This window comes from Mytilus trossulus, chromosome 3 (assembly GCF_036588685.1).
Source record: "Mytilus trossulus isolate FHL-02 chromosome 3, PNRI_Mtr1.1.1.hap1, whole genome shotgun sequence".
Taxonomy (NCBI): domain Eukaryota; kingdom Metazoa; phylum Mollusca; class Bivalvia; order Mytilida; family Mytilidae; genus Mytilus; species Mytilus trossulus.
Window position 1 is genome coordinate 86,744,465 of NC_086375.1, and position 14,548 is coordinate 86,759,012.

General features: G+C 32.9%; 1 protein-coding gene across 1 annotated transcript; it reads left to right on the forward strand.

Annotated features, from left to right (window-relative positions):
• Positions 1 to 7,591: 7,591 nt before the first annotated feature.
• LOC134711111 (uncharacterized) lies at positions 7,592 to 13,801 on the forward strand. The gene is made up of 6 exons (XM_063571556.1): positions 7,592 to 7,633; positions 8,388 to 8,479; positions 9,343 to 9,425; positions 9,634 to 9,677; positions 11,360 to 11,539; positions 13,284 to 13,801. The coding sequence occupies exons 1-6, from the start codon at positions 7,592 to 7,594 to the stop codon at positions 13,350 to 13,352; spliced, it is 510 nt and encodes a 169-aa protein (XP_063427626.1). The 3' UTR covers positions 13,353 to 13,801.
• Positions 13,802 to 14,548: the final 747 nt, after the last annotated feature.

Here is a 14,548-nt window from a genome sequence, read left to right on the forward strand (position 1 = left end):
AATTAAATTATATTTATTTCGCAATTGAATCTTGCAATTAGATCTCGAAATTGGATATAGTGGGGTGTGGGTGGCCGGGGACGAGGTCACCGAAAGTGGGGATGTTAGGTATAGAATTATAAAAAGTGGGGTAATGAAATATGAGGGACCACAAAGGTAAGATCTGGAAAAAAAGTCACCCGACCCCCTCATGAAAATTAAATAAAATCCCACCTTGAATTTCTGAATAAGATTTTTTTTTTTTGGGGGGGGGGGTTATAGAAAAATCTCCAACCTCTCACTCAAAATATGGATAACGTTATCGAAATATCTATAATTCTCTTTGACAACTACAGACAACCTGTTTCCGCTAGACAAAAACCTTTATGTTAACTTAAAATGCACGAATTAAACACGACCCGAGTTTTTTTTACATGTAATTTCTTCTCTCTTCTTGAAATGGAAATATATATGAGTTTTTTTCTAATTATTCATTGTCCACATTGGACTTCATACTAGTATAAAGAAAACAACAATTTCAATTACCAGTAACAAGATTCCATGGGCCTTATCAATAACATGAATAAAGATTAGAAACATTTGCTACCCCCTGGTGCTGCTGAAGATAATATTACACGCACACACTAATAGTGACATGCGCATTGTATTGGCCGGACAAATAGTGCTGGTACTATTCGTCCGGCTATGCGGACAAATAGCAACTGCCTATAATTTTTAACTTGTTTTGTACTTGTACAAATTAAGTCTCCTGTTGTGCCGCTTCCCCGTTGATTAAGCGGTAATGTAGATATTTCTTATTGCGTAGCAGGTCATGTTTTGGTCCTCGTCGCGGTCCGCGTTATACTATGTCGATTTTATAGAAAAAATAGAGACCATGCATCGTGAATTAGATTTTAACAACTAAAGTTTCAAGTGTTGGTGTAAATTTCAGGATAAAAACAATAACTGTACTATGCCGGAAAATTTAAAATATTTGTACTCGGTACGAATCAAGATAAAATCTCGGTGAGCCTCGCTTTTGGTCCTGCTTCTAAAGCTCATACAAATACATTTTATATATTTCCGACAATGTACATATATTGTATTTAAACCTGATAGACATACTGTTAATTCTGAAACATTTTACTGTTTTGATTTAGGCCGAACTAATTGCTGTCCTCGAGATTCACATAAATTAATGCTTTAAGGATAACTTGCAATGGTTAAGAAATACCTGGAGTATTCCTAAGAAAACGTTACTTTGAAATGCTTCAGTTGGTCCAACAATAAAATATTTCACTTATAGAATAGTTGGTATATCTTGACCGACGCAAGTCAATAAGTCAAAAATCGTCTTGTTTGAAGTTTTGCCAAAGGTTTCGGTCATTCCAAAATTAAATATCATTTCCGAATAAAATGCAACATTCATAACTGCACATACTTCTAAAAAGAAGCCTCTATTTTTGCACTCTTAAACAAACTTTTTAAATATTTTCCCTTAGATAATAAATGTAATGCATTTAAGTTCAAAATACAACGTCACATTATGACCATGAGTTGACCAAATTATCTATATTTATCCCGACAATTATAGATTAAAGATGAACTATGATTATTCAAATGATAAATCTTTTTCAGTTAAACTTATGGATTATTATATGACTTTTATTTTTATACAATTTTTTTTTAGATGTAAAAGTTGGCAATTCCTTAATCCTGAAGATACTGCTTCAGTGCTCAATAATGAAAACAATGTGTGTTCCACAGACATTAGGCACTGTTGCTCAAGGTAGGGTAAATAAATTATCAATCATCTATTTGTACAATAAAGGGAACAAGGAAAAATAATTCGGAAAATGTTAATTTGAAACAGACCCGATAAATATTTTTGTAATACTAATGGATTTGGTATTGTCGTTTGTTTGTTTTTCGTTCATTTATTTGTACATAAATAAGGCCGTAATTCTTCACGTTTGAATTGTTTTACATTGTCATTTCGGGGACTTTTATATGATGATGCGGTATGGGCTTTGCTCATCGTTGAAGGCCGTAACGGTGACCTACAGTTGTTAATTTCTGTGTCATTTGGTCTCTTGTTGATAGTTGTCTCGTTGGTAATTCATATCACATCTTTTTTTTATATTGAAAAAAAAGTATATAAGGTATATATTATGTAAATGTGACAACAATCCAACTAATGATGATAAATCCAGTGTATGGAAGGAAAATCGTGGATTTTAATCTATACATTCTATATTTCAGTTCTGAATCAGACGAGTTGAGTGCATTACGGTGTAGGAAGGAACATATGTTATATGTTATTATTGGTGACATGGCTTATAAAGACAGTCTATGGACTGGTCAAATTCAACAGAAAACACATAAAACAGGACAATCTTCTTTATTCACTATAGAAGTAGATTTAGTTTGTACCGGAGTATTTCATATACAAGTATTTATAACTTATTCTTCTTAATTTATGTATAAAATGAGCTTCAGTGACAGTACGCACATACATGTACAAAAGAACCAAAACATTGTTATTTCGCAAAGGTGTGCCATTTTTCTGTCCTAAATCAGAAGCCTCTGACCTTAGAAAGTCTTGTATGTTTTTTTTTAAATTTTAGTTCATTTATTTATTTTGGAGTTTATTAACGTTATTGTGACGTTCATTTTCACTGAACTCGTACACAATTTTATTTAGGGGCCAACTGAGGACCACCTTCGAGTGCGGAATTTTCTCGCTTCGTTGAAGACCCATTGGTGGCCTTCGGCTGTAATCTGCTTTTAGTCGGTTTGTTGTCTCTTAAACATATTCCCCATTTTCATTCTCAATTTTTATCATTCCATAGTATGTTGGCATCTGAAATAAGCATAACAAACGATATAATAAGTCTTAATTTCGTCATGACTTAACTGACTTAACGTAATTGGTCATGAATCATTTGAAGAATAGGAGATGTGGCGTGCTATTTCGTGTCGGGCAGTTTTTATTGTTGGAGGAAGCCGGAGTGCACAATGAGAACCAACGAACTTCGGTAGGAAAACTGCCAATCATAGTCAATTAAGATTTGAGCGCACCTGCCTCGAGCAGGATTCGAACCCATAACCTCAGTGTTCGCAGGCTAATGATACTGTAGTTGATTACTTGGACCTATCGATCGACGCAACCCCCGCCTTCAGTCATGAGTAAATTCAATGCTGTATAGTAATATATAAAAAGCCCCAGCATGACAAAATGTAAAACTATCTAAAACAGAAAACCAACCGCCTGAATAAACAAGGTGTACTGAATGTACTTACTTATTTTAACAGATGTATCCAAAACCCAATCATAGATTTTTCTACAAGGAGAAAAGAAAGACATCGAACTTTATGCCATACCATGTGAAAATTGCAACGAATCCAATCCCGACAGTTATAGTAACAAACGTAACAACTAAACAGTTCGTGTAAGCAATATATAAAAAAATGAGCAAACTTCCAAACAATATTTATATAAAGAGTATCATATACGAACAAACAAACTACTGCCTACGATGTGCCCCTCAATTCTGTGGCATATTTTGAAATTTTTTGATAATTTTTTAGTCGCTTTATTTTCTGCTAGATTCTTGATCGAATTCTTATCAAAAGTAATTATTTTCTTGCAATTAACTCCTTTGTACGTTCATAATTTGTAAATAACGTGAAAAATGAAAATAAGAGACATGGTTTCCTATTAATTCATGCCTCAAATCCTTCAAGAGTTTTACAAAGCACAAAGCATTTCGTTCTTCATCAATATAACCACTACATACCATATATTACCATGCAATGAATGACCCACAATTGGCACAAGAACTTACACAGGGGGGAAAAGACATTCAACATAGATACATAGTTATAATACCTGCTTCTCAGACATGATGACTGCAATAGTGTATAAGGCATGCAATAGATATCTGCACACAACAACTAAAAGAAGAATAAAAGCTTTTGAGATAAAGATTTTAAACAACTCGTTTGAAAGTATAATTCTTCGATTCATTCTTATTTAAGATTTGCATACGTACGTTAGTCTGACTTGATGCAATTAAACCAGTTTCACTTCCTTATTTACAGATGCTCCATAGCATTGCCAGTTGAAACATGTGGACAACAATTAGGTATTGTAACATGTGAGACAAATAAAACAAATCACCATGACAACAGCTTCCAATGGCAAATATGGTCTTCAGTCATAGAAAAGAGAATAGCACAGGTACAAATGGTTTTAGTAACTATTCAATGCAGGTAGAATATACAGAAATAACAGCAAAAGACATTCATAATATGAACGAGGCAAAAACAATGCATAAGAAATACAGAAAACATGGTATGATTCCCGTTTAAATGGTTTTAAACAAGTCATTTTTTGGGCCCATTAGGAGATAACTGTATTGTATTTTAAGCTCCGACGGCATCAATTGGGGATTTGATGGTCGCAAATTAAGTTTACTGGCGACGCGTTAGCGGAGACAGTAAACGGGTATTTGCGACCATCAAATCCCCAATTGATGCCGTCGGAGCTTAAAATACAATATTGTTATCTCCATTCTAATGAAACTGACAGAAAACAACGTTAAAACATGTATTTAAAATCTGTCATATGCCGTCTGCGCTTGCGCGTAGGTCCCATAGCATCAATTGTCAATTGATGCCATGTAAGAAAGTGACGTTATCCAATCAAAATGAACGTTACAAACGTTGTTGCATTAGAATTATAGATTGTTGTTCGGTTTAATCCAATGCTCTGTGTTGACACCCGTACTTTGGCCTTTAATGGTTTACTTTTACAAATTGTGACTATGATGGAGAGTTGACTCATTGGCACTCATACCAGATTTTCTTATAGCTATATATGATCGCCACCAATCAATTAAGTCTGTATATCCAAACGCTATTATATTTTCAAAAATGCCAGTTTATTTATACAAATTCTGCTCCCGGTAACAAAAATAGGAAAGAAAAAGACACGAGTTTATATTAAAGACAGAAATAAGTGATCATAAGTCATATGAAGTTATACTTTGAAAAACTCGTTAGATGGTTTCTATGACTCTCAACTGTAGTTGTATTTGTATGTATATACTTATTCTTGAATTACTTATAACTAAGATTCCATATAATGTAAGAAACTTTCGTATCTCCGGATTTTTTTTTTTTTTTCATACAAGTAAAAATGAAAATATATTTTTCAGGTAGAGAACTGTACGAACAGTCCACTCAGCAATTTACTATACAGATATAGCGATGTAAGTTTTTCTGTCGAACACCCAGTCTGTACTGCAAATTTTTTGAGACCTTGTATACAGTAAGCTTGGCTGATTGAAAAAAAGAATTCTCATCCACATCAGTGTGCAACCTATTCGTAAAATAGAGTTTTTTTGGGGTATTTTTTTATTCAAAATTAAAGACGGTTAAGTGATTGTATGCTTACTTAATATATCATCGCATAAATTTGACGGCACGATGATTATAATATGGTTTATCAAGGTGTAATTATTTAATTTAAGCTCATAGCGAGCTGCCAAAGTGTACTAGTAAACTAGTTTAAGTCTGAAACGGCCATTTTGATCTGAACTTAGTTTTACATTTGGATTGTGAATTTCCTATCAATGTTTACTATTTCTTCAAAACGGCATGTTAAAAATTAACATCTGTATAAAAACGGCAATCTCTAGCGAATAATGGTAAAGATTTTATATTTGTAGGGATGCGTCCACTAATTTTTCAACAATACATTTAAATCGCAATTATATTTTAACAATTGACTTATTTCGGATATGAGATAAGATTTTCAACAAATGTAAGGGAGGTAACTCATATAGAATAAGATAAAATTGAGAATGGAAATGGGAAATGTGTCAAAGAGACAACAACCCGACCAAATAAAAAAACAACAGCAGAAGGTCACCAACAGGTCTTCAATGTAGCGAGAAATTCCCGCACCCGGAGGCGTCCTTCAGCTGGCCCCTAAACAAATATATACTAGTTCAGTGATAATGAACGCCATACTAATTTCCAAATTGTACACAAGAAACTAAAATTAAAATAATACAAGATTTACAAAGGCCAGAGGCTCCTGACTTGGGACAGGCGCAAAAATGCGGCGGGGTTAAACATGTTTGTGAGATATCAACCCTCCCCCTATACCTCTAACCAATGTAGAAAAGTAAACGCTACTACTACTTGCATTCGTACAAGTGTTATCACTAGTGTACAGCTATATAATGCAGTTAACTAATTCTTATTGTGTCTTGCCATCAGTAATTATACAAAATACATTAACATCCGTGTTCCACAAACATGATTTATTATACTTTTCATTTGCTAGTCTCAAGCAAGAAACATATGCCAGTTCCAAGAAAGGAACCTATGTCATTCTCAAGCAAGGACCCTATGTCAGTGACAATTATGGAATATATGCAAGTCCCAAAGCAATAAATCTATGTCAGTCCCAAGCAAGGAACATATGCCAGTCCCAAAGCAACGAATCTGTCTATCACAAGCAAGGAACATGCTAGTATGCCAGTCCCAAAGAAATAAATCTATGTCAGTCCCAAGCAAGGAACATATGCTAGTTATAAAGCAATCAACATATGAAAGTCCCAAAACTAGGAACCTATTTCAGTCCTTAGAATTGGCCCTAGTCCGACCGTTAGTTGTCCATTTTTCATGTTTCAACCATTGCTACTCAACTTGTCATATGAAATGGGGTTTGCTCAACATGAAGAGTCTTACTGTAACCTTTAGTTGTTTACATTTTCGTTTCTTGTTTTATGGAGACCAGTTAATAACATATCTCCATGTTTTATACATATCTAGTTTAACACATACCATTCATCTAGGGGGAAGTTGAAATCATACCTTCTTTAATTTTACGGTCGCCATCATGAGTTGCTTGATTGGTATCGATCATCTGTTTCATACATGACGACGGATAGGATTCAATTATCATACCACAATCCCGTCTTCCTTTTCCCGATTTTTTTCTACCGAATAAAACGTATCACCTGGTTCGTACTGACATGAGCAACACGACGGATGCCACATGTGAAGCAGGATCTTCTTTAACACCTGATATCACACTCGTTTTTAGGTGCGGTCTGTGTTGCTCAATTTTAAGTTACTGTACTGTGTTTTTTTGTGTACTCTTGCATGTCTTATTTTTTTTTTTTATGACATTGCTTTTTCAGTTTGTTTTTGACTTATGAGTTTGAATCGTATCTTTCGCCTCTCTTTTATAAGTTTTACCATACAACAAAAGGTTTTTTTACACGAACACACGTAATTTCTGCCTCTTGTACAATACTGATTGCTTTATCATGCTCTTTCAGATAAATATTTAACTCGGGATAATATTCATCAAATATCGTACTATCATAGTATGTTGCCGCGACTAAATTTCATTGTGTTAGTTACTAAATCTGTATCTACAGGCACTGGATACAATTAATTTTGTGGGTGACGATTCTGTTTAATATCTAGCCAATAGAAAAGTCAATTTTATGACATAACTATACGTTGCATACGTCATCGAGCCAGCAACCGAAGCCATACATAGATATTTATAACCACGGGGTTAAACATGTGTGAAGGCACCAATCCTGTTCCTAACCTGGAACAGCGGGTAAACAGCATAACACAAGAACAAATAAAGGCAACAGTAGTATACCGCTGTTCAAAACTCATAAATCCATGGACAAAAAACAAAATCGGGGTAACAAACTAAAATCGAGGGAAACGCATGAAATATAAGAGGAGAACAACGACACAACACTAAAATGTAACACACACAGAAACGGACCAAACATCAGACAAAATCCCACGAGAATAACATCAAAACCAAATACATGAATTTGGGATAGACAAGTACCGTGACACGTCTTATAGCAATGTGAATTTAAAACACTCAAAAATAAGAGAAAACAAACGACGCAACGTTAAAATGTAACACACACAGAAACGAACAATAACATAACAATGGCCATATTCCTGACTTGAAGAACAAAAAATGTAAAACAACAAACCAGATGAGAAACAGAAAAAACAAAAACGACAACCACTCGATGACAGACTTCTGATTTCGGACAAACACCAATAGAAAGTGACGAGGTCATACATGCTTTGATGCACCAAAACCCCTATAACATAGGTCAGTGGTGTAATAGTACAACATAAGAATAAAGATATAAACATTTCACAAAAGTTTCATGCAAATTGGTTTAAGCGTTTTTGAGTTATCTCCCGACATGTTGACGATGGACGGACGGACATTGGTATACTTTAATGCATTCCATAATTGAGCGTTAACAAATCAGTCAAAAATGACTTTTAAAACTTATCAGATCAATACTTAACAGAATCTACTTTTTTTAAATTAGGGAACACTATTACTTGTTAATTCAACGGATAACTATGTACGTGGTGGATATATCTATCCGTTATATGACAAATCAAAGTGGAACAATAAAAGGTATGACTATTTTCAATTCAAACACACGTCATGAATAAAGGCAACAGTAGTATATCAGTGTTTTATAGTCATAAATCAATTGAGAGAAAACAAATCCGGGTTACAAACAGAGAGTGACACATCAACTATAACAGGAAAACAAAGGAACAACAGAAACACTGAAGTGCAACAAAAACAAACGCCAACATACATAGAAACGAAGTATATTTGATTAAATAGTTATCAAAGGTATAATTTAGTATGCCAATATCATATTTCTGAATTGGTGCAGAACATTTTAAGAACAAATGGTGGGTTGAACCTGGTTTTATGGCTAGCCAAACCTCTCGCTTTATGACAATTAAAAAGTATATCGTTAATATGACAACACTTAGTGACAGAAATACAGTACACACACATGCATGAACATTCATCCCAGAGAAACGCACAAACAGATATAACAGTATGCAAACCACAGAAAAACAACGAACATAAATCTCCATCCCAAATGAAAAGTTGTTTTACACTTAATACTGATTTTAATTTAATTCCGACACAAACGAAATGCCTATCTCTTGCAGATATTATTGAATTTGTTTTTGTTCTGTTACTTTATATCATAACTTTACATTTGTATTCGTTATTAAAAGGTTAAGCACATTACCTGTCGTGCACAAGGATTGTATCCCTTTTTTATACCCTCTGCCATCGTAATTTCTTTACATATGAAATGGTATTTTGAAAAATTCACGACTAACTTGATCATGTGCGTGTTTCTTCGAAAACGACTGTTGACGTTTTGATAATTATATAATGATGACGCTAAAACTTCACCTCTTCAACTGATTGTAGTTAGTCACATATATCACACTCGTTTATTTTAGAAAGACCATTGGATTAATCATCAGTCTTGATGAAAATGGAAGTGCAAAAGGAGAAATCCAAATTAAAAAGATCTTAAGAAATCGTAAGTCATTATTTTCAGAGTAATTTCTTCATTGTTTTCTTTATTTTACCTAGACAAGTGATAAATTTCAGATACTATTATGGTTCATACCTAGTTTTAGCTATAACAGAAATATGGTTAACCTTCGGTACTCTCACAAACATGTTTTCATCATTTCCTTCGTATTATCAAAGGGCAACATTTTTGAAATAATAAGTTTTATTTTTAGAAAAAGAAGATGATTACGTAAAACTTCGACTCTTTGTATCTAAGGTAAGAAACGTTTTCAATGCTCTTTAACTTCGTACTTATTTGGCTTTATAAATATTTTGATATGAGCGTCACTGATGAGTCGTATGCAGACGAAACACCGCGTCTGGTGTACTAAATTATAATCATAGTACTTTTGATAACTATTTACTGAATTTGTTTTCCTTTTTCATTGTCAGTATTTCTGTTAAATTATACGATTTTTCTTTTTTTTAGGGTATGGTTTTAACATCAATGTATGTGTCTTTCTAGGAATTTGTCAGTTTTACAATCAATATCTATTACTTTCTTCCGAAGTAAAGTGTTACATCAATATCTGTTACTTTTAGAGAAATTGTTTAGTGTTAACGCCAATAAATATTTTTTCAAAGAATTTTGTGCTTTATAATACTTATTACTTTCAGAAAAATGAACATTTTTAACAAATGAGTATATGGTATTTTTAGAGAAATTTTCAAAGTGATTACAACAAGATTTGCTACTTTCAATGAATTGTTTTTTTTTGTCCGCATAAAATATATCTGTTACTTTTACGAAAGTTGTATAGTGTTAACATCAATATCTGTTACATTCCGGGGATTATTCAAACTTTAGTGTTTACATCAATATCTGTTACATTCTGGGGGATTGTTTCAACTTAAGTGTTAACATTAGTATATGTTACATTCTGGGGGATTGTTTCAACTTAAGTGTTAACATTAATATATGTTACATTCTGGGGGATTGTTTCAACTTAAGTGTTAACATTAATATATGTTACATTCTGGGGGATTGTTTCAACTTAAGTGTTAACATTAATATATGTTACATTCTGGGGGATTGTTCAAACTTTAGTGTTAACATCAATATCTGTTAGATTCTGGGGGATTGTTTCAACTTAAGTGTTAACATTAATATATGTTACATTCTGGGGGATTGTTTCAACTTTAGTGTTAACATTAACATTAAAGAGAGACAAAAAATACCAGAGGGACAGTCAAACTCATAAATCGAAATTAATTGACAACGCCATGGCTAAACATTAAAAGACAAACAGACAAACAAAAGTACACATGACACAACATAGAAAACTAAAGAATAAACAACACGAACCCCACCAAAAACTAGGAGTGATCTCAGGTGCTCCGGAAGGGTAAGCAGATCCTGCACCCGTCGCGTTGCTTATGAGATCTTATCTGTTACATTCCGGGGGATTGTTTTACTTTAGTGTTAACATCAATTTTATGTTACTTTCAGAATTATATTTTAGTGTTAACATCAATATCTGTTACTTTCAGGAGAATTGTTTAGTGTTAACATCAATATCTGTTACTCCCAGAGGCTTGTTTAGTGATAACAACAATATCTGTTTTTTTCAGGATTACTGTTTGGTGTTGACATTAATTAATGTTATTTTCAAGATTATTTTTTAGTGTTAAATTCAGTTTCTGGTACTTTCATGATTATATTTTAGTATTAACATTAATATTTGTATATTTCAGGAGGATTGTTTAGTGTTAACATCAACTTCTGGTACCTTTAGGAGGAATGTTCAGTGTTAATATCAATTTCTGTTACTTTCAGGATTATAGTTTAGTGTTGACATCAATTTCTGGTTCTTTCAGTAGGATTGTGTAGTGTTAACATCAATTTCTGGTTCTTTCAGGAGGATTGTGAAGTGTTAACATTAATTTCTGATATTTCAGGGAAATTGTTTGATAGTAAGATCAATGTCTACAAATAAAGATAACAACAACTTAGAAATAGATTTTATACAATTCTATGGATTATACGGTTTTCCTGATGGATTTTCTATAGATAAAAGAAAAAAATACAAAGTAGAAGACGATTTATCCAAAAATAGAAGAATCTTTAATCAAAATAGGGTAAGCCATATATAGATATTGAGATGGGTAATAATCCTCCGAAATTTGTCGTGGTCATACCAGAGTCTTCATTTCTATCGGACCCTGTTCAAAAATGAAGAGAGGTTTCAACTTATCAGAAAACCAATCAACAATGAGTATGTAACATGCCTTGAAATTGTAAGTAAGAGGTGCAATTATCGGACTTTTATTAACGAAATTGTCTTGTTACAAATGAGAAACGGGAGATACGAAACGAATATTCAAACTTACAAGTCGAAGACAAGCTGGCAGTACCATGGCAAAAAACGTAAACCATCAAAATAAAACATGTCTGAAAAAAAACCAAGACAGAGCAACACGGACCCCACCAATAACCGGGGTAATTATCAGGCGATTCTGACGGGTGTCAGATTCTGCTACACGCGTGGTACATGTCATGTTGCTCATATAAGTACAATTCGATAAGATGTACATATTAATTACTGCAAAATTTAAAGTGGTTAAGTTGAAGCAATCTCTCAATAATTTTAAGGACGCAATCATGGTTTGATTGATAAAGGTAGCAATACACAGTTAGGAAAAAAACTTAAAATTGATGCTCATAATTTTTAAACACCCTCTTCCCTCTCCTGTCTAACAAAGAAGGCTTTATATATGTGTTATGCATGTATATACTTTTAGAAAGAGAATCTTCCATAGATTTGATTTCTAATGGTCATAAGGGTGAAAGAAGATCCCTTTTGGGTGTAACCATGGCAACAATCTGCATTTCTTAGATACAAAATATAGCAAAAAAGGGGGGTGAACATGTCACAAAAGTCTCCAAAATTTGGTCTAAAGGAAAATTTCAATCAGTTACAGTGATACCTTTCCTGAATCCATAGGTTTATATCTATCAAGTGGTTCAAAAAAATTCATATGCCTTCCTGCTCGTTTTTCCATAAAATTTAATTGAAAAGATCGAGCGCAAAATCTTTGTTGATAAACACTACCATAATTTATGGACCTATGGACGGTACGGATAGGAAAATACGGACTGTCAATCATATAAATGGCCTATAAAACATGTTTAAAACAATCTAAATATTCATATAAACACACTAAGAAGGCTATATTATTCTTCAATTATCTAAAAATCAATTTTATTGTACAAAAACTTTCATATTTAAAAAATTCACAGGGGCCATAATGCGAAACTAAACTTCTAACTGTGTATTGCTACCAAATGGCCATGACTACGTTCCTCTTTTCATAACCGGTAGCCTCTTTTTCCGTAATAGTGACATCACTGAATGTGATTTCTTACTGGATTCACATCGGCACGAGCAACGCTACAGGTGTCGCATATCAACAAGTGACAACACATCTTGCTGACGACATTTACCAATGACTAAGATATTTCATTTTGAACATCAACCACTGTCAAAGATGATTAGCCTTAAAATAGCGACCAATAATAATTCAAATTGAAAGTCTCGCTATTGACGACAGCAAATGACAAAACTGTCTCGCTGGGGACAGAATCCAATGACAAAGACACTTCGTTTGACACAGAAACCAGTGAAAAAGTAACAAAAGTATCTCGCTAGAGACAACAACTTAAGACAAAATAAAATCTCTTTGGAAATTAATCAATTACAAAGACATCGCGCTTAGAATATCTCACAATCACACAATGATATATATGGCTTGATAAAAAGACCTTTAGTACAAACTGCTGACTTAAGACCAACATACGCTACTTTTTTCTTTTCTTTTGTAGATATATACTTTTTCACATTTACAATTAGATACTAAAACAGATCATATAATAAGATGGACATATTTTTAACACTATCAGTATCGAATGGAGGAATCTCAATTTCTACATAACTACACAACTAACACAGATTATCGATCGAGTGATTAATCGATTGATCGAAAGAGGGAGAGAGAGATATATATGCAATTTTCTGACCTACAGGAATGTTATATATTATCTTTTACTAAGTGTAATTTGAATGTTAAATCAGTTATTTACTAACATCAATCTGTAACAGTTACTAATACTATTAATATTTAAAACTACTAAAATAGATTAATAACTATCCATTCAAACCTATATCTTTTAATATGAATAAGTGACACATGTCTATTTACATGGGTACATAACAGCAGCTATAGCTAAAGCCCGACAAGATTCGACAAGATGATTATTAATTTATATGGCACCAGCCATTTATCTCGTGTGGGTATACAGCCTTTTTTATTCTCGAGAAAATATTTGTTTTCCAACTTAAATCAAAGGCAAATTATTTCTGATTAAAATAATGAGTAAGAAAATAATTTTAAAAATAGATATAATTATTGAAAATATAACTTATTGAAACAAACTGTTTTTTTTTTTACATTTCCCTCCGGAAACAAATAATTCTGTTATGTTTAGAAATTTACAATTAAAATGTTAAAGACAAACCCAATGCACTCCCATAATTTCCAACAAATTTGATGATTGTTGGTGCCTTACTAAATGTCTTTTAAATAAAAGCTTAATATAAAGCGCTAGATATATGATCTTTTGTCGAAATCTGACCTCGATAAGATGCATTTACAGAAATAAACACGATTTTTTATGCATGAACTTTTCTACGATGTTTTCATTGAATATTAGCCTAGTTAATTGTAATTAGTAACATAGTAGTAGTTCATTTGTGCATGTGTTGTCTGTAACATAAACTGATATTGGAAAGTTCGTAGGGATGCACAAAAAATAAATGAATAGTAAACATGTCCAGCAAGACATGTCCAAAATCGTTAATCGATATCTCATGGAAATTGTTACACTTTTAGCATTTTTTGTTTTTTTCTTGAAAACCAAATATGTTGTTTGTGAAATAAATTAATTTAGGTCTCAAATAGTACAGTACATAACTCTTGAGAGTTATAACAGAAATATCAAGCATGAGTTATAACAGAAATATCAAGCATGAGTTATAACAGAAATATCAAGCATGAGTTATTACGGAAGTAATGTTCATTCTATCAGTC